The sequence below is a fragment of the Dermochelys coriacea genome, chromosome 20, assembly GCF_009764565.3.
Source record: "Dermochelys coriacea isolate rDerCor1 chromosome 20, rDerCor1.pri.v4, whole genome shotgun sequence".
In the NCBI taxonomy this organism is placed as follows: Eukaryota; Metazoa; Chordata; order Testudines; family Dermochelyidae; genus Dermochelys; species Dermochelys coriacea.
Window position 1 is genome coordinate 16,277,060 of NC_050087.2, and position 24,884 is coordinate 16,301,943.

General features: G+C 60.2%; 1 protein-coding gene across 1 annotated transcript; it reads left to right on the plus strand.

Moving 5' to 3' along the window:
* Window positions 1-253: 253 nt before the first annotated feature.
* HOOK2 (hook microtubule tethering protein 2) lies at window positions 254-21,016 on the plus strand. The gene is given in 24 exon segments (XM_038378862.2): window positions 254-411; window positions 4,407-4,492; window positions 4,911-4,983; window positions 5,488-5,538; window positions 6,083-6,215; window positions 6,906-6,973; window positions 7,225-7,287; window positions 7,495-7,575; window positions 10,270-10,418; window positions 10,758-10,898; window positions 11,942-12,143; window positions 12,332-12,442; window positions 12,669-12,756; window positions 14,743-14,812; window positions 15,579-15,716; window positions 15,921-16,008; window positions 16,810-16,815; window positions 18,290-18,324; window positions 18,578-18,660; window positions 18,949-19,052; window positions 19,391-19,425; window positions 19,427-19,499; window positions 20,424-20,495; window positions 20,708-21,016. Coding segments are annotated over 24 exon segments (2,229 nt in total). The 5' UTR covers window positions 254-300; the 3' UTR covers window positions 20,876-21,016.
* The last annotated feature ends 3,868 nt before the right edge of the window (window positions 21,017-24,884 follow it).

The window sequence follows — 24,884 nt, forward strand, 5'->3', positions numbered from 1 at the left end:
GGCTGGGATGATTTAGTTGGGGTTGGTCCTGCTTTCAGCAGGGGGTTGGACTAGACCCTCCTGAGGTCCCTTCCGACCCTGATCTTCTATGATTTTATGATAAATATTCCCCTCTAATTTCCAGCACAGAGACCACAGAGAACAACCCTCCACGTGCCTAGAACGTCCCGTCGCCATAGAGACTCGCAGCCCAGCGCTACGCTAGAGCGCCGCCTGCCCGGGCTAAAGATGTCGGCTGTGGGCGGAGCGGACGACGTGCGCCAGGCGGGGTCGTTCTAGGCGGGGAGGGGCCCGGGGTCTATGGTGCTGGCGGACCGAGGCGCTCGGCGGCCGGATCGTGCCTGGCCCCGGGGGGCGGCCGGAGCCATGAGCGTGGACAAGGCCGAGCTCTGCGGGCCCCTGCTCACCTGGGTGAGGGCTGGGGAGCTGGTCCCCTGGGGGTGGCCCCGGCTATGGGGGGACTAGGCTATGGGGGTGACCCCTGGGCTATGGGGGGGAGGGTGTGGCCCCCAGGCTGGGGGGGACTAGGCTATGGGGGTGACCCCTGGGCTATGGGGGGGAGGGTGTGGCCCCCAGGCTGGGGGGGGACTAGACTAGGCTATGGGGGTGGCCCCCTGGGCTATGCGGGAGGGTGTTGCCCCCAGGCTGTGGGGGGAGGACTGGGCTGGGGGGAGCTGGAAATGGGGGGCTGCCCCCTGGGCTATGGGGGAGGGTGTTGTCCCCAGGCTATGGGGAGAGGACTGGGCAGGGAATGGGGGGAGCTGCCCCTGGTTTATAGCTGTGCCCTCTCCATCAGTCGGAGGGGGCTAACCCTGGGCTGTTCCCCTCCCCCATTCCCCCCTTTTCACCTGCCCTGGGTATTATGGGGGGGAGGGATAGCTCAGTGGTTTGAGCATTGGCCTGCTAAACTCAGGGTTGTGAGTTCAATCCTTGAGGGGGCCATTTAGGGATCTGGAGCAAAAATTGGGGATTGGCCCTGCTTTGAGCAGGGGGTTGGACTAGATACCTCCTGAGGTCCCTTCCAACCCTCATATTCTATGACTGGTTAAAATTTTGGGTCTGTACTGGCTGCCTCCATGCGCTGGGTCTCCTCCAGCCCCCTGCTCTCTGCCATGGGCAATGCCCCCCATACGCAGGCCCCCTCTTGTACACATGTTATACCCCAGTTTCCCCCCCATCCACCCTGCCCCTCTGAGCGTCAGAGCCAAGTTCCAGACCTGTGGGGCACCCCCCTGTGTAGGGTGAGGGGGTCTGTATGCTCAAACCCCATTCCCAATCCCTTCAGACCCCCACATCTCCATTCCTCCCTTAGAGTCCTACCGTACCGTGCCCAGTTACAGTGCTCCAGACCCATCGGTTTTCCACGATGCCCCCTGTGTCCCTCTCCTGCCAGCACCCTGGGGCACTGCCTGCTGATGTTCACAGCCTTGAGTGCACCTCGCTGGAGCAGGAGCTGCGAAGGAAGAGCTGACCCAAGCAGGGACCCCTGGCCACAGGCTGGCCCCCAGGACGCTGGGGTGTTTTCTGGAGCGCAGGGCAGCGATTGGCTGGCCCGGGGATTGCTATCTGGGGAGCACAGCGGGTTAGGACGGAGATCTCTCCTGGGGGGAGATCTGGGGCGGGAGTTGTCTGAGAGGGGTATGTGAAGGGCTGGGGTGAATAGGCCGAGAGGTCTGGCTGAAACCGGCCCAGGTCCCTGGAGGTTCTGGCCAGACAATGGAAGCTCCAAGGGCCGAACACCTGATACCTCCTGTCCCAACCCCCAGCGGGCAGGACAGGTGAGCTCGGCACAGGTCTGCAGGAAGAAGACAATGGCTCAAATCACAGACTTTGGTGCTGTGAGCTCCCCCGCAGCAGTGCCCTGGCTAATACTTCTGGTGGCAAGACAAGCAGGGGTGACTTGTACCAGGACAGAGGAGAGAAGACGGGGGACAAGGTGTCCCAGCCTGACCATGATTAAGGCCCGCATGGCTGAGCCTGAGCCGAAAGCCGTTCCTGTGTCTCTGCCCAGCCCTGCCAGAGAGGATTATGGAGCTGGAAGATCAGGGCAGGAGATCAAAGCTACCCCGGTCAAGTACTATGTTTTGAGAAAACCCGGCCAGACCTGCTCAGGCAGCTGGGGTGCTGGGAGGTCATGGCTGAGCCGCTCTTGCTGCAGGCGAGATCCGGCCACGGGGACTCTGCCACCTGGGGCTTGTGTGTTCTGTGCTTCTCCCCCACCTTGGAGTCACGGATCCATGGGGTCCCTTTTAAATGGTCCCTTGGGGCATCCCTGTCAGTGGGCTAGGTACCAGATCCTCCCCTGAGCTGGGGCAGCTCCAGCCAGACCTTTCCCAACCCATTGGTACCATCCCGGGGCAGTTACACAGCACCAATGGCTTGGGCTCTGCCCTGAGAGCAGCCTTTTAATCCCCTTGCCTCCCCCCCCACCCACCCCCGGCAATCCCCAGGCGAGCCAGTCGCTGCCATGCACCTCGGTCATAAAACCACGGCAACAATGTCCCGTAGCTGTTAGCTCCTCAGTGTGTGTGTGTGTGTGTGGGGGGGTGTCTGCTACTGGGAGTGCGCTAGGAGCTGTACACATGATCTCGGCCGGCCCTTAGGCACTGCTGTAATAACCCCGTTAACTAATGACCGTGCTGCAGTAGCAGGGCAGTTAATTTGCCTGGGGCCGGGGGGAGTCTTGTTGTAGTGGTGGGTTGGGGAATGGGGTATGGCGCTCTCTAGAGGGTGGGGGACTGGCTGGCTTGGGGGGTGGAGAATGGGGTCTGGGGCCTCTGCCCTCTAGGGAATGCTGGCTCTGATCTGGCCCCAGGACAAGAGAGCTGGCTGGCTCAGAGGATGGGGTACTGGGCCTTCCCCTCTGGGGCATTGATTCTGAGTTGTTGGGGTGGGCGGGGGGGACACAACAGACAATACTCCAGCTGATGACCACTCAGTGGCCCACCTATGAAACAAATTTCTGGGTCTCAGCCTGTCTCCTGGTGAGACAGGAACCCATGGTGCGAACCCCCCGGCATGGCTGGGGTTCATGGGGGCGGGAGCTGCGTAGGTCACCTTTGTGAGGCCATGGGGGCACCAGAGACTGATAACTGCCCCCTGGCTGGAGGAGTGGGAGTGGGGGGGGGTCCTCTGGGGATGGGCCAAGGTGTGGGGGCTGGGGCGAGGGGGAGCAATTCGTAGTTCTCCAGCCTGCAGGGGACTGTTCGATGATCTAGTCTGACCTGGAGATCTGATGCTGCCTGGTTAAGTCTGTGGCCAGCCAGCCGGGGAGGGGCTGTTGTTGCTGGGAGTGTGTGTGTGTGTCTTTTCTACCCCTTTCCGAAGCGGGGTGGGGTGAAGAGGTAGAAAAGCCATTTGCCCTGTGGCTTTGTAGCCCGCTCTGCCCTTCTTGGCAGCCGAGTGCAGTGACTCAGCCAGTGGGCTCAGCGGGGGGGGGGGGGGGAGCTCCTGCCTTGTGGGGGGGGGTGCTGGCAGTTAGCTCCCTCCAGCACCACCCCAAAGGGGGAGGGGGCCTCAGGAAGCCTCTGCAACAGGTGGCTAGAAACTGAAGCCGGGTCCCAGACCAGAGTGGGGGGAGTCTCTCTAGGGGGCTGGGGGTAGGTTTAAGCGGGAACCTGCCGCATACAGAGGGAGTCACAGCACGGGGGGGGCGGGGGGACGCTAGCTTGATCGAGCGTCCGTCGCTGCCCTGATGTGAAATCGTACTCGGCTGCTGGGGTAGCGGCTGGTTCCTTCTTGGTTTGGGGTGCCGGCTTTATGTGGGGCAGGGGGGCGGATGGGGGAGGGGATTTCAGCGCCTGGGTTAGTCAGGGGTGGCTGGTCCCATCCCTTGGCCCAGCGTGATCCGGGGGAGGCTGTAACGCTGGGCTAGCACCTGTCTCGTGCAGTGTGCTGGAGCAGGTGGTCTGTGCCCCCGTGGCAGGGAAGGCCGGTTTGGGGGCGGGGGTAGGATGTGGGCACGACCGGCCCGCAGGGAGGGTGAGCAGCTAGGATCTGGATTCGCCTCTAGGGGGCACTGGCTCCAAACCTGCCCGAGGGCGGGGATGCTGGCTGGCTGCCCTGGGGGTGGGGGAGTTCCTTGTGTCTCCCTCCAGCTTCTGCTGGGGTTGGACGTCCCGAACCATCAGCCCCATAGACTGCGCCTGCTCTGGAGAGTTCCCTGGTGGGTGGGGCTGTGTTGGGTGCGAGGGAGGGGTGGGGCCGCGCTCCTGCTTTGGCTAACAGCTAGCTCCAGCATTAAGAATCCAGAGGTCCCAGATTCAATCCACAGTGCCGGCCAATTGCCCAGGGTGCAAGGGTTACCCCTGCTGGGTTTCTGGGTGGCTTTTCCTGTTCTCCCCCCCCCCCCACAAATCTCATTCACTCCCTGCCTTGCTGAGCCACCTCTGTGTCCCTCTCCCCAGCTGCAGACCTTCCACGTCACATCTCCGTGCCATACCTACCAGGATCTGACCAGCGGGGTCCCCATTGCCCAGGTCCTGCACAGGATGTAAGTACCGGCCTGCAGCCCCCAGAGATGGGAGCCGTCTAAAGCTAGAGTGGGTGGCAGGGCTGACGGGGGGGAGGGGTAGACTGGGGCTCATCCCTCTCTGACCAGACCCGGGGGCAACTGGGCTTGGATCTCTGGTGCTTTGGGCTCCCGGGGTGGGGGGAGGATTTTGGAGCAAGGGGCCTGTAGGGAGGGCAGACTGGAGCTGACAGGAGGCCTGTGCCCACATCTGCCCCCACCTCCTGTCCCTTGTCCCAGCAAGATTCCAGATCCCTGCCTACGGCCCACCCTGGATGTGGGCGGCCAGCAGGGAAACCGGATCCTGCCTCGAGTTGGCAGCTGCTTTATCAGGCCAGGAATTCCCCCCCATTCCGCATCCCCCCCCATTCTGCCTGCCCTGTCCCTTCCTCCCTTTCAGAGACTCCTCTTGGTTCAACGAGACCTGGCTCCTGCGGATCAAAGACGACACCAGTGACAACTGGAGGCTCAAGGTAACTGACTTGAATGGGGATGGGGGGAGAGTTTTAAACCATCTCTTCATCTTCCCCCCCCCCTGCCACCCCAATTGTGAAGGCCCTGGTATCCTTTCAAGCAGGGCTGGGTGTGGACAGTCTCAGTCTGTTCCCATTCCCCTGGGACTGTAGGATGTGGGAGGCAGGAGGTTGCCATGGGGTTTGGCGAGCACGAAGTGACTGAAGCCCCTCTCCACTCTGCAGCTTCCTAGCTGGCTGTTCCCATCCTCTTTGGGGGCTTGGTTGCCCCTCACCCTGCTTACGAGCCAGCCATGGCGCAGCCTTGTGTGCCCTTCCCAGGCCGAGCGCCCACCCTGCAGCTCTCCTGCTGAGCGCCGGTCTGCTCTGGCAGCTGCCTGAGCCGAGTTGTGGGTTCTCAGCCCTGCCCCCAGTGAGATCAGCGTCAGCCCAGTTGGAGGTGGGGGGGTTCTGCCTGGATCCGGTGCATACGGCAATAGAACCCTGCAACGCTCTGTCTTCCAGGTGAGCAACCTGAAAAAGATCCTGCAGAGCGTGCTGGAGTACTCCCAAGATGTGAGTGTCCCCGAGGGAAGGGGGGTGGTGGCTATTAGGTGCCATACGGTAGTACCTAGAGGGCCCCGGCTGAGATCAGCCCCCTGCCTTGCAGAGCTCATGGTCTAGAATCCTACAGGATGGGGGGGGGAAACTGAGGCACACAAGGAAAGCAACTTGCCCAAGGTCCATGGCGGAGCCGGGACTAGAACCCAGGTGTCCTGATTCCTAGCCCATGCCCTGTGCACTAGACCACGCTGCCCTTTCTGATGGGGAGGAAGATTCTAAGAGCCCCGGGATGCTGCCCTCACTCACCCTGTATGTCTTGAGATAGGTTTAAACTGTCTGTTTCCTCTGAGCACCTCCTTGCCCCAATAGGCCTGGTCCCAGGGGGCTCTGCAGCTGGCTCTTGTAGGTCAGCCTGGAAGCCCCAGTCTGGTGGGTCTATGCACCGACCCCCTTGGGCACCGGCTCGAGCACATAGGGAGGAGGGGCAGGTGTCTGTGGGGGGCAGGGGGTGTCTGGGCCCCCCTGCTGCCTCCAGAACCCTCCATCTCTCCCCCAGGTCTTGGGTCACCAGATCTCAGAGTGCCACCTGCCAGACGTCAACCTGATCGGGGAGTTCTCGGACACCTCAGAGCTGGGCAAGCTGCTGCAGCTGGTGCTGGGATGTGCCATCAGCTGTGAGAAGAAGCAAGGTGTGAGACTGGGGGGGCTTGGCTAAGTGCAGGGGAGAGGCAGGTGGTTACTCCCTGCCCGGGGGTGGGATGTCTTTGCATGTGATTTTTGGAAGGTGCCATTCTGGGGTCCCCAAAAAGTAGCACGATCCTCTCCGCCCCAGCCTAAGGGCTCCATGGTCTCCATGTGCAGAGTCCCCTTCCACAAACTAGTTCAGATTCCCCCCAGGACAGACCCAGCTCCCTCTGCCTGTTCCCCAATAGCATGGCTAGTGCAGGGGAGGGGATTGAATCCCAGCTCCCCCTCCCTCCTCAGGAACCCCAGGGGAGGTGGCTGGCAAAGGAGCCTTCTCCTCACTGAGCCTGAGCATGTGGCCTCACCACGTTCCCCTCCTTGCCCCCTCCCCCAATCCTTCCTCCCCCTCCCTGCAGCACAGAGATCCCCCTGTGGAATTACCCTGGGGGCTGCTGCTCTGTGCCTCCTGCCCTCAGCCCCACAGCGCCTGGCATGGAGGCCTCTGACGTTGGCATGTGGGTTGGGAGCCTATGCTGCATGGGGGGCGGGGGGCTGGCCTCCATATCCCTGGGATGGGGGCTGGCCCCCATGCTGTGCAGGGGGAAAGGGGTTCATGCTGGAGGGAGAGGCTGGTGTGGTTGGGGGGCAGGTGGAAGAGGGGCCAGGACTCAGCTGCTGCCCTTCCTCCATCCCAGAGCACATCCAGCAGATCATGACCTTGGAGGAGTCCGTCCAGCACGTAGTTATGGCTGCCATTCAGGAGGTGAGCTGGGGTTGGCTGGGTTGGGAGGGTGGGGTGGGGGGGCTCGCTGGGGGATGGGGGTCTCGCTGGGGCTGGCACTCATGGGTATGAGATTGATGCCGATGGTGCTCCTCCCTCCTGACCCGCAGCCCCTTGCTCTCTCACCCCCCCTCCAATGCAAACCACTGTGCAGCTACTGCCTGGCTTTGTGCTGGCCCATCTGCTTCCTGCCAGCCGCCTCCTGAACATCTGTAACCTTTTCTGTCCTGCAGCTGATGACCAAGGACCCGCTGGACACGTTGGCCTCCGAGACGTACGGCAACTTCGATAGCCAGGTTCCATGCCTCAGTTTCCTCACCTGTGTTTTTAAAAAAAAAAAAAAAAAAAAAAAGAGAATTCTGGGGCCATGGCCGTGACTTGCCGGGGGGGGTGGAGTGTTTCTGGCTCCAGGGCTCCTGATCCCCGCCCCTGGTGGGAAAGGTGCTGTGCTGGGATCTGTCTGTGTGATCCCCTTCTCTAACGTCACCCCCTCTGTCCTGCAGTCCCGGAAGTACTATTTCCTCAGCGAGGACCTGGAGGAGCCGGATGACATGCAGCAGCGCTGCCAGGAACTGGAGCAACAGGTGGGCTCTTCACCGGCCTGGCTCTGGGCTGGGGGCAGCCAGAGTTAATCTCACCCGGCTCAGGCCTGGGGGGTTGGGTAGCTGGCTTCGAAAGGACCCTAGGCAACGCAGCTGTGTCTCGGCCCAGCCCACAGAGGGTCAGCTGCTCTCTTGGCTCCAGACCCTTGAGTCTCCTGCTGAAGTTGTAGGGGCTCCGGGCATCCCCGGTTTGATCCCTGCTGCAGCAGCTGTCGCGCGGGCCCAAGGAACCCGCCCACCCATCAATGGTCCGTCTGCGCTCTCTGGGGTGTCTCCTCTCCGGCTGGCTTGTGGTTGCAGTGTGTCCGCTCCGGGGCTGCGTGGCGTGTGGGCCTCTGCATCTCTCCCCACCTAGTGGCGTAGCTCTTCTGCTTTTGGAGCTGGGTATGTTTTCGGAGGGGTGGGGCGGGTTAGCAGACAAGGGCTAAAGCAGGTCTGGCGTGATGTAAATGAGATTCAGTCAGGACCCCTGAGTTCTCTGTACGGCTGGGGCTCTGTTGTGCTTGGTTCTGTATGTATGTTGAGCAGGGACAGCTGCTCAATCTACATAGCCGAGCAAAGGGTGGGGTGAATGGATGGACTGTTCTCCTTGCTTCAGAGGAGGGAAACTGAGACAGAAATGAAGTGACTCCAATAGGGAGGTGGTAGCAGAGCCAGGAATCGAACCCAGGCTTTTTGGTGGGGGTGCCCTCAGCACAGATTGTGCAGCTGGGTTCTGTTGTTTGGCTCTGCCGCTGAGTGGCCAGGCAACCATGGCCATCTCCGTGCCCCTCTGGGGTCCAACATGGCTACCGCAGAGCCAGGTATGGGGTAGCAAATGGCTGGAGAGACCTGGTATTAACAGCAATATGCCAATCGGGTTGTTTACCTTCATCCCCTAGTATGAGAACAGATCTGCAACTATGTGAAGGCAGCAAACTGAACTGGGGGGAAGGAAACCCAGCTCTGTTCTGCGTATGCCTCCTGCAGCAAGGAGTTCCCAGGTAGCTAAGCCTCAGAAGCCATCCTAGTGATTTGTCAGCTTTGGGGCACAAGATCCCAGCTGGGTGCATGAGGGAAGGTGTCTGACTCCAGAATGAAGAGGGCTCCTGGCTGGCTCTAAAGCTTCTGACACTGACCAGGATAGATGGGGAATCCTCGCTCCCCAGTTGCAGAGGATTGGGGTGGGTTTCTGCTTCGGATGCCCATATAGCAAGAGCCTCCCCCATTGTGGTGCAAAGTGCAGTGGTCCCCCAGCCGCTCGCTCTCCATAAACGGCCCCCTTTGCTCCCGTAAGGTGCTAACGTATCCCTGGAGACGCGGTTCCCCTGCGGGAAGGTGAGTTCGCCGTTCGCCCCCACCCCTCTCTCTCCCCTGCAGTAACAGAGCTACTGACAAAGCTGCGCACGCCGTCGTGTTCATTTTCTCTGCATGAGCATGTGTCATGGACCTGCTTGAAACGGCCCTGGCGCGGCGCACTTACCTACTCACGTCCTTCCAGAGCTCTATACTCCAAACTGTCTTCCCCTCTCTGCAAAGTTCGGGGGGGGGTTGTTGACATCTCTAAAAGCAGACTGCTGAATTATTGGGGTTCCAAGGAAGGGGACTAGAATTATCTGAGGCCCTGGGAAAACTCTGTGGAACAAGCGAGAAGATCCTCAGTGATGAGATGCAGTGAGAGGGGGGCTGTGATAAATCAAATCTAAAATGACTGGGGTAGAGAAGGGAGTGTCTGTTCTCCCATTTCCAGAAGCACCAGAGTGACGGGGCGCTCGGATTTGAATTTATGGCTTTCCAGTTTCGCAGATCAACAGAAAGATGCTCTTTCCCAGTCATTGGCCTGTGGAACTCACTGCCGCATGATGGCGTTGAGGCCAAGAGCCCTGCAGGAATCAGAAGAGGGGACTGGATTCTTGTGTATCTAACAAGGGTAGCCAGAGTTAGAGCAGCTAGGGCCACTCCTCCCTAGCTGTAGAGGGCATCCAGTATCTGGGGTTCACCTACTCAAGGCATGTGCCAGACAGCCTGCCATGTCCTCTGCCCTGGGCGTGACCCCCTGGAGAGCTGTGACCCTGCCCTGAAAGGGTGGGAGTGCCTTGATTTTGTATCCCCATCCGTTGTTTTCATAAAGGGGTACAGCCCACCCCGCCACCTCTGCTTAGATGCCTTGAGTCAAGGACCTAACTTGGATGCCAGACTTAGGGGAGAGCTGGTATCCCCCCGCGCCTGGAATCTGCTCCTGTGGGTGGGGGGCTTTGGCATAAGTGTGGCCATAGACAGCCTGAATCCAGGATAGCAGGAAGCCCAGGAGCACACAGCCGAGTCCTGAGCCATCCCCCCATGCTGGTAGGTACGATGCTCCTGGGTCCATCGGAGTGGGTCCGAGGGCCCCATTGTAGAGTGGAAGCTTCACAAATTCTGCATTGTAAAGGCCCAGTCTGAGCACAGGGCTGGGAGCCAGGACTCCTGGGTTCCCTCCCCAGCTCTGACTGGTCTTGGATGAGCCCTTTCGGTAGCCCCATTTACACTAGTGCACAGAGCATGGGGAGGGCGGAAGCCGCTGGCTCTGGACAGCACCGAGTGCAAAGGTTCATGTGCTAAGGGAAGGCCGAGGGCTATCTCCTGGTCCCTGCAGGGGGGGCTGTCTGCTTGTCCCCACCTGCTGGTGGGGGTCTGACTCCCTCTCCCGGCCCGCAGATCTCCATCCTGGTGGAAGAGAAGAACACCCTGACCCTGGAGAACAAGACCCTGAAGGAGCAGAAGAACCGGCTGGAGTCGGATGTGGGTGGCAAGAAACTGCTGTTGCTGCAGGCTCAGATCACGCAGCTGCAGGAGGAGACCTTCAGGTGGGGGGGGTGGGGTGGCAGGGAGAGTGCTGTCGAGGGGGTAGAGTGGGAGCCAGGACTCCTGGGTTCGGTTCCCGGCGCTGGGAGGGGAGCGGGGCCTAGGCGTTAGAGCTGGGGAGCCACGCTCCTGGGTTCGGTTCCCGGCGCTGGGAGGGGAGCGGGGTCTAGGGGTTAGAGCTGGGGAGCCACGGCTCCTGGGTTCGGTTCCCGGCTCTGGGAGGGGAGCAGGGCCTAGGGGTTAGAGCTGGGGAGCCAGGGATGCTGGGAGGGGAGCGGGGCCTAGGGGTTAGAGCTGGGAGCTAGGTTCAGTGTCTTGTCTGGGGCTGCCCACCTCCGCAGGCTGGAGAGCGGGAAGGAGGACGTCCGCACGCGCTGTGAGGAGCTGGAGAAGGAGGTGCAGGAGCTGCAGCGTCGGAACGAGGCGCTGAGCAGCCTGGCTGAGGAGGCCCAGGCTCTGAAGGACGAGATGGATGTGCTGAGGTGAGAGCCCTGGGTCTGATGGGATTCCCCCCTCACCTGCCCAGCAGGTGGGTAACCACAGCACCCTAAGACTCTGCCAGTGTGAGGGTGGGGGGAGGTAACTCTCATGCCCCAGGGCAAGGGTCAGGGAGGAAGTCTTCCTCCTGTGGGGTTCTGATGCAATCTCACTGGTTAAGGGCATGTTGTTCTCTCCCCTTTTCCTACCCCCCCCCGTGTGTGCACAGGAGCACTCCATATTGAAGATAAGAGCCTACTACTGCTAGCTAATGGAGGAGCCCCTCCAGCAGCTGAGTTTCTGGTGCCAGGGATTCTTGGTTGGATTCCCCACTTGCTAGATGGGGCTAGAGGCGCAGCTGGCACACTGAGCAAAGCTGGGCTCCGTGCTCTCGAGTTGGGTTTGCTGGCCTTGGACCCAGCAGCTGTTCAAACCACCCCACGCTCTGGGTGTCCCTAAGTCTCTGGGAAAGGGGACAGAGCACCTGAGAAGGGCTCTGCTCTCATTGTTCCCTCTAAAGCAGTGGTCCCCAGCCTTTCTGTGGGAATAGCATATTGCTATTCCCGGAAGACTGGCAGGCACCGGACACCTGGCCACCAAAATGCCACCGAGAAACGACAACGCTTCTTGGTGGTATTTCAGCGGCGCGGTGTCCTGTGGGCGCACAAAAATGCCATGGCAGGCACCACACTGGGGGACCACTGCTCTAAAGCTTCTGGCACCGGCCGTTGTCGAGAGACAGGCTAGATGGGCCGTTGGTCTGACCCAGTGTGGCCGTTCTTCTTGGAATGGAGAGCGTGCCGGGGTCCTTACAGGACTCCTGGGTTCTGATCCTGGCTCTGGGGGGCACTGGGGTCCAGTGGGTTAGAGCCGGGGATGAGCTGGGAGCCAGGGCTCAGCGTATTCTTCCCCCAGCTTACTCCCAATGACCCGGACATCTGCTGCAGCCACAGAGGAGGGGCTAGAACTTGCACATACAGTGGCAGCCCCACTGGGTGCCACTAGCCGGGCCCCTCGCTGACGGCCGAGCTCCTCCCACCCCTGGCAGGCACTCATCAGACAAGGTGGGCAAGCTGGAGGCTGCGGTGGACACGTACAAGAAGAAGCTGGAGGACCTGGGCGACCTGCGGCGGCAGGTGCGGCTGCTGGAGGAGCGGAACACGGTCTACATGCAGCGCACCTGCGAGCTGGAGGAGGAGCTGCGCAAAGCCAATGCTGTCCGCTCCCAGCTGGAGACTCACAAGAGGCAGGTGGGCAGCGGGGCTGGGGTCCCCGGGTGGAGTGGGGGGCTGGCGTCTCCAGCAGAGGTTCTCTCCTCTCCCCACTTCTCTGCGGGGTGCGAGGGGTTTCCCTGATCTGCTGGCGTCCCAGCCGGGGGGGCGAGGTCTGCACCCAAGGAGCAGCAGCTGCATTGAACCCTGTCCCTGTCGGCCCACAGGTGCGCGAGCTGCACAGCAAACACTCGGAGGAGGCCTTGAAGGCCGAGAAGTGGCAGTTTGAGTTCAGGAACCTCAAGGAGAAGTTTGAGGCACTGGTGAAGGAGAAGGAGGTGAGGCCGGGAGTGGGGTGGGGGTGTCTAGTGGTTAAAGGGGGAGATGGGGGTGGGGGCTGGGAGTGGGAAATACCCGGTATCCCCAGCTCCGCCGTGGGAGTGGCATTTAGCAGTTAGAGCCAACTGCCCGGGCGTGGGGAGTCCCAGGTTTGGGAGTGAGGCGATCTTGCTCTCCACCTGGGTGAAGGGTTCTGCTGACCCCCGCTGCTTCCCTACCCCGCAGCGCCTGATTGAGGAGCGGCACTCCCTCCGCGAGGCCAACGAGGAGCTGAGATGCATCCAAGTGCAGCAGACGTACCTGAGCCAAGCAGGTGAGTGCAGCTGTGCTGGAATAGGAACAGTCTGGAGCTGTGCGGGGGACTGGGGACAGGAGCAGTAGCTGCCTCTCCTGCTGCAATTGCCCCTCTCCTGCCTGGCCTGGAGCAGGGAGGGGACAAACGTAACGAGATGTCTGTTCGCGCTTCTCTGAGCTGGTTCAGGCTCTCTGCAGACTCAGGCAGCCATCCCTGCATTGGGGCTTCTTCAGGCTTCCCTTGAAGCTGTAAGTACCGGGAAACTCTGTTTGGAGGTTTAGGGGAGGCCCCTCAGACTTTTGGGGATCTAACTCACGACACCCAGGGTCTGACTTTTCCAAGGTGCTGAGCGCCCACAAACGCGTGATGCTTAAAAAGCTGTCAAACCTCTTGCTCTAACTGCAGCTCAAACCAAACCCGCTGTCATAGGGACTCGCTGTAATTCAGAGACCTTACAAACAGCAGCAGGCCCAGAGCTGGAGACGCAACACCCCCTGATCTAGCCTCAGACAATTAGCTGAGATCAGGAATAAAGCCAAGCATAGTCAAGGCCTTGGTCAGAGGCTGCGTTTCCACATGACTCGGCTCCGCTCCCTAGGCCGGGAATCTGCACAGCCAAGAACATGTGTTGATTTTTTTCCTTCCAAGCTGCGTTGTCATCCACAAACTCGCAGCAACCTTGTGTCTGAACTTTACACTCAGCAGCTTATCAGCTGATGGAAGGCGAGTGGTAACAAGCAGGGCACATCCACCTCGATTCGTTCCTGAGCACGGCGTGTTCCCACTGGGAACGTTCCAGCTCCCGTTTCGTTGGCTGGGGGCAAGGGACTGGAGAATGGAAGTCGAGCCGGCTCCTTGTTGGAAGCGTCTGTTATGGGGCTGGTCAAAAATTTTTGTTCAATTTTTTTTTTTTTTTTTTTAGTGGAGAACGGGAGTTTGGGCGAAACAAACTTGTTTTGGGACATGCACCTGCTTTCCGTGGGAAAATTGTGTATTGCAGTCAAAATAGGCGGATTGGCTGTACCGCCATGGTGCCTTGTGGGAGCTGAAGTTTGGTTTCCTCATGTCCTCGTTCTCCTCTATGGGCTGAGCTCCTTGGACTTCATCTCCCATGAGGCACCCACCTGCCCTCTCTGTGAGGCGAGATCAAGGTGCATCATAGGAATATGGGCCAGCTGCGGAACCTGGCCAAGAGAGAAGAATGAGGACCTGTATGTATATTTCTGTTTCCTTATTTTCTTCCATGGGCTGGGCTCCCCAGCTAGCCTACTTCTCCGATGATGCACCCTGATCTCACCTCATGGGGGCAGGTGGGTGATATGCAGTCCCATCAGGGAGCCTGGCCCGAATGGTAAAACAAGGCACCAGAACTACAACTCCTGATGGGGCACTGCAGTGGCACTTCTAAATCTGAAATATTTTGGCCAAACCCCCTGAAATCATTAATCTATTTTAGTTGTAACTCCTCCCCACCCCGCCCCTGGGATGGGGAGCCCATTTTCTGACCAACTCTAATTCATTGGGTTTTTTTTAACTGTGATACAGAATCTGTGGAACTCATTGCCACAAGATACTGAATTCAAGAATGTATCCCATTCCTAAACGAGCCCCCCATGCTACTGCACATAAACTAACTTGGGGGAGGGGGGACACTAGGAAAGAGACCCTGCCCCTCATAAGCAAGATATTCATAACTGTCTGCTGGAGGCGGGCATTCTTACTCTTTTTCCTCCCTGGACCCTGCTGGCCGTGTCCTGGCTTCAACTTTCTCCCACTGAACGGGGAGCATTGTTCCAGCTCCATCAATGGCCTATGCTACTAGCCCAGAACAGGAGGCTGCCGGTTGTGACCCCAGCCTGGGATCTCCGCATCCCTAGTCCCGGCCGGGGGCAGAGGAGAATTCTCTCCCCCCCCCCCACATGCTCGGGGGTAGTAGAGATCTGCCAAGTCAGGGCTGGTCCCTGCTCCTCCACACAAAACCCCCCCACCCCCTTCTTCTTGCAGATGCCTTGCTGGACGGAGTCTCTTCTCCCATGGACAACCTGGCCGCTGAGATCTTGCCGACTGAACTCAAGTAGGCTCCCGTCCTGGAGCCATCGGGCTAGAGGGGTGTGGTGTCTGTTGGCACCTCTACGCCACCGTACTGGGGGTGGGGGAGGCAGTTTTGTTTGCAGAATCTTGCTAGTCCCCTTTGCAGGGAGGGTCTCTGCTGCTGACCTTCAGGCGCATGAGCTGTTCCCAGCTGTCTGCGCAGCCAGGAGCAAAGGGGTTAAGCTGTTCCTCGGGGTGGTGACTCTTTGGGCTGCGGGGGCCGGGGGTGGCAAATGGACTGGAGCAGGCCAACTCCCGCCTAGCCCAGGGGCTCAATCCCTGCCACGTCACTGCACAGCCAGGCTGCCTGGTGCCCGCAGCAGGGAGGGTAACCCCCATGCCATGGTGGCAGTGCCTGGCAGGGGGGCGAGGGGTGGCTCTTAGCGCTGCTGCACCTCCCACCTTAGTGAGGGGTCTCCCAGCCTGCCCCCACCCTGCCTATCTGCCCCCCACACCCCGGGGTTGCTGGGGCATCCCCAAACCTCTACCAGGCTGGCTGAGTTAGCTCCTGCAGCCTCCCTGTGAGTAACCAAAGGGTGGCTTGGAGATGCCCCAATGAGGAGCTGCAGCCCCTGGGGGACTACAGGTTCCAGCATGCAATGCTGCCTCTCAGTCCAAGCCGGTGATTGGCTCTTGGGTTGAGACCCACCATTGCATGCTGGGACTTGTGGTCCCCCAGGAGCTGCACCTGGGTCTGCAGGCTGGGGGGCCCTTGGGCCATCTGACCTCACCCCTCTCCCCGACCCCAGGGAGACCATCGTGCGCCTGCAGCATGAGAACAAGATGCTGTGTGTGCAGGAGGCGACGTATCGGCAGCAGCTGGCTGAGCTGCAGGGGCAGCTGGAGGAGTCCAACCGCACCAAGAACCGGCTGGAGACCCAGCAGAGGTAACGGGGGTGGGGAGACCAGGCAGGGGGGGCTGCTGATCTAAGTAGCCTGAGACCTCCCCCAAACCTATCTCGCCTGAGAGGCCCCTGGCTCCCCCTATCCAGCTAATGGGGGGTGGGAGCCTCAGCCCATGGAGGGTCCTGGTCGTGCCATCCATTACCCCCACTCAGCTGGCTTCCCCTCCCTTCTTCCTTGCTCTCCAGGTTGCACCAGCAGCAGATCTCGGAGCTGAAGGCCCAGGTGGAGGAGCTCCAGAAGGCCCTGCAGGAGCAGGGCACCAAGGCAGAGGATGTGAGTCTGACCGAGGACGGGCTGTACATGGCTTTCCCCGACCTCTGCCCTGTCGTCCTGCGGCTCTGACCTGCCTCCTGGGAGTAGATTCTGGACTGTCATTGCCTGGCCATGCACCCTAGGGCCCTGCTACAGAGGGGAAAGATTCCCTCTCCCGTGACTGATCGGTTTTGTCCCCCTTGATCCATCCCTTTCCCATGCCGAAGCCACTGGAGCAGCTAATGGCTCGTTCTGCTCAGCCTGGGGTATGCGGGCACAGCACAGGCACCATGGCAGGGCCCCTGGGGCTACACCCCTCCCCACATGGGCACCCAGCCGAATGTGAGAACTTGGAATAAGGTCTCCTGCGTTTCTTCCGCCCTGGCTAGAGGCTGCCGGGTGGCTGAGTGCACCTGCAGTAGCTTACCACTCAATGCACTGGGTTTGGGGGGTGGGGGAAGGGGTGCCCTTGGGTTTGAGCAGCTGGGCATGGTCTGCTCCACAGCACTGTTGGGGGAGGGGAGGAGCTGGAGATGACGGGGGAGGAGGCGGCTGGAAAGGGGTTCAGCCTCCCCTGATTTCTCCTTCTTGGGAAGGGGAGCCCACTGTTCTCTTGGGGTCCCATGTGGGGCGGGATGGGAGCCCACTCGCTGCTATCCTCCAGCCGCATCCTCCCCAAGTGCTGCTGCCTCTGTGTGTGAAATCGTCAAAGCGATCTCGTGTGCCCCTGCACCCCAACTCTATGCTGTGATCACGCTAACACCTCTCTCTCTCCCCCACCCCTCTCTGTCTCGCTGGCTGATTGTCCCCCTACCCTTACAGGCCATTGTAAGTACCAACCAGCCCCTTGTTTAAATCCACCTTGCTTCTCTGTGCTCCTTTCCTATTGCTTGGGCGAGGGGATGGCGAATTTGGGGGCCCGGCCCACAACACCTGATCTACCAGGTGGATGCCCAGCCCTTCCTGAGAGTGGGGGACTGGGTGGCTTATAAGGGGTCTTGAGTTGGGGGACCTCCCCCCAAAATACTGCTGTTGCTGTCGGAAATCTTGGCTGTTACTTGTAGCCTATTAATGCTGCTTAATTTGCTTCCTGGCTTATTAACCTCCCTTGGGAGATAGGAGTATATTGCACCAAGCTGTATATCGAAAGAGAAACTGCAGAATATTCTGTACCTCCAGCCCATTTGGCTACCCATTGGCTTCTGCAGGGAGCCCTATTACAAGCCCTAGGTTTATACATAGGCTGGGCAGAACACTCTCTCTCCCTTTTGTATATCATTTACATTTTTTTTATCCATTTAACTTTTCCCAGTTGCGGGAAACGAGGCGAGGGGTTGGACAAATGGCACACGTTGTGATTCACAAAGCTAAAGCTTGAGAATACAACTTGTCCACAGATCCCCAGTAAATCTTCTCCAATCCCGGACTGACAAGTTCTCAACCCATGTTTATCGTACTTGGCCTTTCTGCATGTTGGTGATTATCTCTCTGGCAAGATTTCCTCACTGGGGGGGAGGTTATTTTGAATTTGATGTTTACTGACACACAATCGACTCCTTCCAGGCCTAGCTATAAACGGAGACACTCGCTCTAAAGAGCGGCCCAGAAAATCGCGGCGTGTCTTTTCTAGATGTAGCTAAGCCCATGATTTGAACGGACGGGTCCTAGCTCCGTCATAGCTGCCCCCTGGTTATATGTGTCTGCTGGCTGCTGCAAACTTCCTTTAAGATGCGCTTTTGACGGTTACCATCTAAACCCCTGGGGTTTTGGGTCCCCCCCCCCGCACTGGCTCAATCAACATAAAATCGCTTCTGCTCTGTCAGGCCCAGGGTGGGGACGGACTCGCGGGACTAGCTAGAGGCTTGTGACAGTCGCTCTGCGTAGCCCTGGCTTCCCCTGCAGCGTGGAGCGCCAGAGGCTGAGTCCAGGAGCCGCGTAGCTCTGCCGCCCCTCTGGCATCCGCAGCGCCAGGACGCTGGGCTTCAGAGCAGGAAGGGCTGGAATTCCCCCCCCTCCGCACCCGGCTGGCATAGGCTGGCCTGTGTCCACTTGTGCCGATGGAGCTGCACCCATCTCGGGCTCGGCCGGCTCCGGGAGAACTGAGCAGGGGTGGGAGAGGGCCCAGCTGGTGATCTGGAGACACTCTAGGTGCTGTTTCTCTGGCTCGGTCCCCCCCAAAGCTCTCCAGAGCAGGGAGGGGCCGTGAACGCTGGGGCCCAGCTGCCGGTGGCAGCTCCCAGCCCCTCGGAACCTGCGTGGTCCGGGCTCTCAATCTTCACCCTCCCCTCCTCTTCCTCCCTAGTCCTGCCTGCTGAAGAGGAAGCTGGAAGAGCACCTGTAAGTTGTGGTGTTCTGTGAGTACCTGTGGGGCGGGGTGGGCATGGTGCCTTCAGTGTGTCGGGATTATGAGCTGGCCTCAGGGATGGGTGTTCCCCAGCTAGCTCCAAGGAGAGTGGTGGGGGGGGGGAAGGGGATCTAGCAGGGGGCCTGACCCTTCATTAGCTGGGACAAGGTATCAAGGCTGAGAGGAGGATCTGGGCAGGTGGGGGGCACTGGGCACCTGACAGCCCTGGTCTCCTCCCCGCCCCAGGGAGAAGCTGCACCAGGCCCACTCGGAGCTGCAGAAGAAGCGGGAATACATCGAGGACTTGGAGCCCAAAGCGGACAGCACAAGTATGGGGGTTTGGGGGGAGGGGTGGACGCACGGGGAGGGGGAGGTTCCAGTACTGACTGGGGGGTGGTGGAGAGGGGGATCCAGTCGGGCTGGCCCCTCAGTCGCTCCCCCTACAACGCCATGTCCACAGCATGTCCCTAGTGGGTGACTTAAAGTTCCTGGTTGCAGCATGGGACTGGGGGAGCCAGGTGCTCCTGGGGTGGCTCTGTGCCTCTGTTTCCCCACATGGGCAGGGGGGATCCACAGGATGCTCATGTGGCCCCCACCTGATGCTCCCCTCCCCCTAGACGCCAGGAAGATCAACGAGCTGCAGGAGTGTTTGAAGAAGAAGGACGAGGACATGAAGGCCATGGAGGAGCGGTACAAGCGCTACATGGACAAGGCCTGCACGGTGAGGCTGGGTCCGGGAGCCCCCAGGGCAGGGCGGGGCAGGGCGAGCCCCCGGGGTGGGGCGGGGCTGTGGCAGTTCCATCGCTTGGGACGCTCCCAAGTGGCCCAAGCCAGGGCAGGGCTGCAGGGCCGGGCCCTGTCACCCCAGCGTCACTGGGGCCGTCCTCCCTGTACCTCCCCGCAAGGGGTGCTGCTCTGGGAAGCTCTGCAGCGCGGACAGCCACAGCAGGTGTCCCACCCCGGGCAGGGGAGGGAGGGGTCTCCCTTGGCCCGCTGGGCACGGGATGGGGCAGGGGGATGTCCCGGGTAACGCCTCTGACTGTATCCGCTCCATTCCAGGTCATTAAGACGCTGCACCCCAAGCAGCAGCCGTCCAAGCCCCCCCCCCGAGATCCAGGCCTTAAAGAACCAGCTGCAGGAGAAGGAGGTGAAGATCCATCACCTGGAGGTGAGGGCGCTGCGCTGTGGGGTTCGTCTCCTTCCTTCCTGGGCCCGGAGAGGACAGAACGGCGGCTGCTGCCCTCACAATGCTTGTAGCTTTGTATTGCGATGATGGCTGGAATCCAGCCTCATGCTTCAGGGCTTCAGTGGTGATCTGCAGGGGTCAGGAAGGAAACCCCCACCCCTGCCAGGCACATCTGTGTTCTGGGAGGGTGGGGGGGGGTTGCCTTCCTCCAAAGCATCAGGGTTTGGTCTCCAGTCGGAAGGGGCCAGAAAATCCACTGCCTAGGTGCCTGGCTGGTGGGTCTGGCTCATCTGGGTCACCAGATCTTCCCCCTATGTCAGATCGTCAGGGAGCTTGGTGGGGGGTCACGGTCACCTTCTCTGCAGCGCAGGGCACCTGGTGGGGTTATCTGGGTCAGACTGGATGATCTGATCCTAGGTGCGGAAGGTCTGGGTGGTGCCCTGGAAGGACCCTCTGGACCCGGGCAGCCCAAGGCTCCATTGGCGAGAGAGGCAGCTAGCAAGTTGCGCGGGGCAGTGCGGGGGGTGTGCACTGCCGGCCCACTAGCAGCTGGGCTGAGCCAGAGGGAGGGATCCAGTCCCAGGCTAGGGGGATACCTGTGGCCACGGCCAAGCGCCCTGAACCAGCTCCTGGATTATTCAGTCAGCCTGCGCTGTGGAATAGAAGGAGGAGCCAAGGGGGGCCCCCCCCCATCACAGCTTCCTCCTCTTCCAAGGTCTCAGCTTCCCCCAGGCCTGGCCCTGAGCCAAAGCTGGAGGAGGCCCCCATGTGGCCTCTGGGACTCAAAGCTGGGGGTGCGGGGAGAGCACCCCATCTGCCCAGCCTGAGCCCTAGGAGCCAGCCTGGCTCTGCCTCCCCCACTAACTCCCCCTCCCCATTTCTCCCCCCCCCCACACTCCCCATCAGACCAACTTAGAGAAAACGAGATCCCAGCGGGAGCAGGAAGAGAAGCTGATCATCAGCGCCTGGTACAACACGGTGAGTGCAGGGGGCACGCCAGGCTGCCGGGCCTTCTGGGGGGCAAGGTGCCAACTGAATCCCTCAGCACCTTGGCTGGGCCAGACCCCCTGCCCCAGCAACCCATGATTCCTGCTGGTGGGGGCTGAGCTCCCAGCCAGGCCTCTGTGCCAGGCTATGCCCAGGGGCTGTCCCTGTGCCCCCCATGCTGACCTCCCCCCCTCCCCTTGCAGGGCATGGCACTCCACCAGCAAGCCACGGAGGAGCGGTCGGCCACCTCCAGCAGCGCCCAGTCCTTCCTGGCCCAGCAGCGCCAGGCCACCAACGCCCGCAGGGGGCATCTGGGGCGGACCCAGCCCCTGCTGGCCAAGTACGGAGACAAGCCCCCACAGCTGCACTGACTGGAGCCCCTCCCGCTCCCACCCCCCTCCATGGCTGCGTGGGGTGGGGGGGGTCTTGGAACTGGAGCTCCTTGCCCATTGCTGCCCTATGGCACCCACCCCCAGTGGTGCCATCTGTCGCTTGCAGTGGGGGGAATGGAGGCAGCAAGGGGCTAACTCTGCCTCTGCCCTCCCCCAGAGATGGGGTAGAATGACCTACGCTGCTGCGGGGAGTGGATCTGCCCATGATCTTGCGTGGGGGGGGGGACCCTGCTGCAAGCCCCCATTGCACAACTAGAATGCTGGGGGGGAGCGAGCAGCGGGATCAGCCAGTGCCCCTGACCCCACACACACGCTCCCCCCCATGCTCCCTGGGCTGGTCCCTTTGAGCACTAGCATGTGAGCTGAAAGAACCCTTTCGCTCCCCCCTCTGAAAGAACCCCCTTGAATTTTAACCCCTTCTTGGCCACTCTCCTGAGCGCAGCAATACGAGCCCCTCTGCTGAGGCACCCAGCGGTCAGCCTCTGTGGTCATGCCGGGTGCGGGGGCGCTGGCTCGTGTTCAGAGCATACGTGGCAACCCAGCTGAACTCCTCTCCAGGGCTGAGCCAGGGCGGGTGCCGGTGCAGCTGGGGGCATTGAACGCCAGGGTGGTCTTTGCTAGCACCACAGCTCCTGTGCTCATGGTTGGTCCCATCAGTGTCGGGGACTGGGCAGGTTCTGCTGCTTCATGCCACCCAGCCAGTGCCCATGGGGGAGGGGAGATGGCTTGCAGCCTCTGGGCTGGGGTCTGCCCCCTCCATAATTCACTGCTGGAGCCTCTGACTTACTGTGCCAGCCATCCCCTTCCCTACATCTTCACACACCATGACTCTTCCCCACTTCCTTGTCCGTTTCCTAGCTGCTGTGGCACCAGGTGTCACCAGTTCCAAGGCTTCACTTTGGGGATCTTGGATCCCTGTTGCCTGGGTTCTGCTCTGTTCCCAGTCCTCCAACAGAACCGGCCAGCCAGGGGCTTGGGCTAAAGCTACCGCCAAGGAGATGCTTCAAACCTCTCCTTCAACACTAAACACCTCTCCAGGCTGCTGGGAGCAAGGCAGGTCCCAGAGTTGGTCACTACAGCCTGTCGCAAACACCCCCCCACCCCTTGTTCTCCGGCGCTGGGGGTTTCTGTATCCGTCCTCCGAGGCCAGGTCTAGCTGCGTCTTTTGGTTTTAAAGTCATCTGCTGTATTTTTACCTCTGCTCTGTATGAGTTGAAGTGGATTGAGTTTTATTTTTAAGTGGGGGGTCCAGATTGCGCTGAGCCCCCCCTCTTATTTTTTCTCTTCATTTTAGAATATGATTTTAGGCAAACGCTGCTGGGGTTTTAAAGACGCAAACTGTGTATATTTTGTAAAACTGTGACAGGGTAGCGATGAGGGGTTCTGTGGGTCTGGGCCCCGTATCTTTTATTTTTCTACTCTAGGGTAGCCTGCAGTGGCGTACGGGGGCATCTTGGCTCCTGTGCAGAATCTTTACACTACCAATAAAGATGCTAGAATCGTTCCTGCTCATCTGTCTCTTGAGACCCAATAATCTGGCTGCTCTGTCCCCTAGTGTCTGGGAGCAGGTCTCTAGGGATTATTAGGTGAATTACAGTAGCTGCATGGATTTTTCTGGATGCTATAACTAGGTGTATTACGGTAGCACTTAAGGTCTGGGAGCCCACCTCCATGGATTATTTGGTGTATTATTGTAGCCGGGAGGCATCCTTGTCTTGGAAGAGGACCCTGTTTTTCTGGGGGCTGTGTATTAGGTGTATTACAGTAGCACCTAGGGTCTGAGAGCAGGTGTCCACGGATTATTAGGGATTATTAGGTGTACTACGGTAGAGCGCCCCCCCCCACCCCATAGTGCTAGGAGCTACCGTAATCTACCTAATAATTAGGGTCTGGCACGTAGGAGCCCCAGTCGTGGAGCAGGGCCTATGGTGGGTGACACTGTATAGGGAAAGCTGCAGCATGGTTCCCTGCCCAGTTGGGGGCGGGGCTGGGACCCCCCCCCCCAAACTCATCTCACACCGGCTCCTGCCCTAGCCAAGGACTGGGGCTGGCTCTTGGCTGCTGGCTTGGAACTGGGCATCAAACTGAACTCCTTTCCCTGCCCACAGCCCAGCTGGTCACGGGCAGTGGTGCTGCAGGCAGGTGGGGCTCAGCAGAGGGTAATTACCCCCCGGTCAGTGCTACCCCCAATGTGGCACTGGGAGGGAGGGTGTGCTGTGCCCAGCAAGCACTTAACTCCCTGCAGTCTGCAACACCGGGGGACATCTCACCTCTCCCTCTCTCTGGCCTCTGGAGGCGTTAACCCTCCCCGGGAAGCCCTCCCCTCTGCGTCAGGCAATGCCCGCTGGAGCTGAAGGCAGGAGATCTGGCTGGGGCCCGTCTCGCCCATCCCATCCCAGCAACTGCCCTGTGCTAGGAGAATCTCCAGCAGCCCTGGCGGCTCAGCACACTCCTGCAGCAGATCCCTGGCTCTTCTCCAGCACTGTTCAGCTGCAGAGCTCCCTGGTCCCCAGACAACGTCGCTATTGTTAGCCCCACTTAGCAGATGGGGAGACTGAGGTGCCCAGCAGGCCCAGGGCAGAGCTGGGAATAGATCCTCCCTGCAGCTTCTAGGTTCCAGCCTGCAGAAGAGAATAGCAGCCCTGCTCCCTCCCAGGGGGGTGGTTGGTACCCCTGAGCATGGAACTTAACGAGTGCAGCTCCAGGCTGGAGGGATCCCCCTGTTCCCTCTAGCACCCTCCTGCAGGAAGCGGGTGATCTCCCAGGGCCAAGCGGAGACAAACTTCCGCATGCGGGAGGAGCTGGCACATAGTGCCAGGGGCTGCTGGTGGAGAACAGCAGGACTGGAGGCAGGAGCTGCCATGCTCTGAGCAGAGCCCCCGGCCCATGGCTATCTGCCCAATTCTCTCCTGCGACATGAGTGGCTCTGGGTGCCGCTGGAGGCAGATGGTGTTCCCTGGAGCAGGGCCTGTGTGTTCCTCCACTTCTTCCCCACGCCCCTGGCTGCCAACCTCTCACCATCGCAGGGCCTCCCTCACGCCAGACGTTCTCTGCCCCTATTTACTCCTTCCAGCTTAAATCATAGATCCCCCATTCTTCCCCTGGGCTGGGGCTGCTCGGGGATTGTCCCACAGGCTCTTCTCTTTCTGGCTGGGAGCTAAATCTGGGTGTGAATTTGCCACTTTCTCAGCCCCAGGGGCAGAGAGGATGGGGGGTCTGGACCCTACAGCTAGCTGTGGAAACTCTATTTGCAGGAGTGGTCCTAAGCTGCTGTCTGGGGCTCCCTGTGTCCCCTATATTTCTCCTCCCCCACTAGGTTTCCCCACACATGAGGCATCTGGCTCTCTCTGGGCCCTGAAAGTTTGCAAGGTAGCAGCTGGAGTGTTTAAAAGTTGTGGCAGGATCAACCCACGGCCCCAGGCCCTCACAGGCTTTCTCTGTACAACCGGGGTGAGCCCTGCAGGGGGGGCAGGTTTAAAGCCATCCATCCATGCAGGAGAGCCAGGCAGGACCCCTGGGCTGGGGCTGCTTCCCTTGGCCCTGGCTAAACAGCAGCTGCTCTGGCTTAATTCAAACTGGGTTTTGAGCCAATTTCAACTGGAGCCAAACTATTGGTGGGGGGTGGGGTTAGTTCAGTTGAAAACCTGGCCGTGAGTTAAGGGGCCTGGAGTTTTTTGCCCCGGTTTGGCTGAAGGTGGGTTGAGGCTGGAGTTAAAGGACACAGTGATAAACCCAGGCCTCTATTCCCTGCCGGGCCGGTGAGGACACGGGGGCCCTCAAGCCAGCTCTGTACCCATCTCAGTCCAGCCCCCCACCTTCCCCAGATTCAGGGGATGTGGACAGCTCCCTGCTTCGAAAGCAGACCCTGGGCAGCTGTGCCTCACTTTCCCCCTCCCTCAAAGGAGGTGGCACCCCCACCTTTCCGCTTTTAATCACAGCAGCTGGCCCTGGGCATTTCTGTGAGCCCAGCCACCCAGCTGCCTTAGGG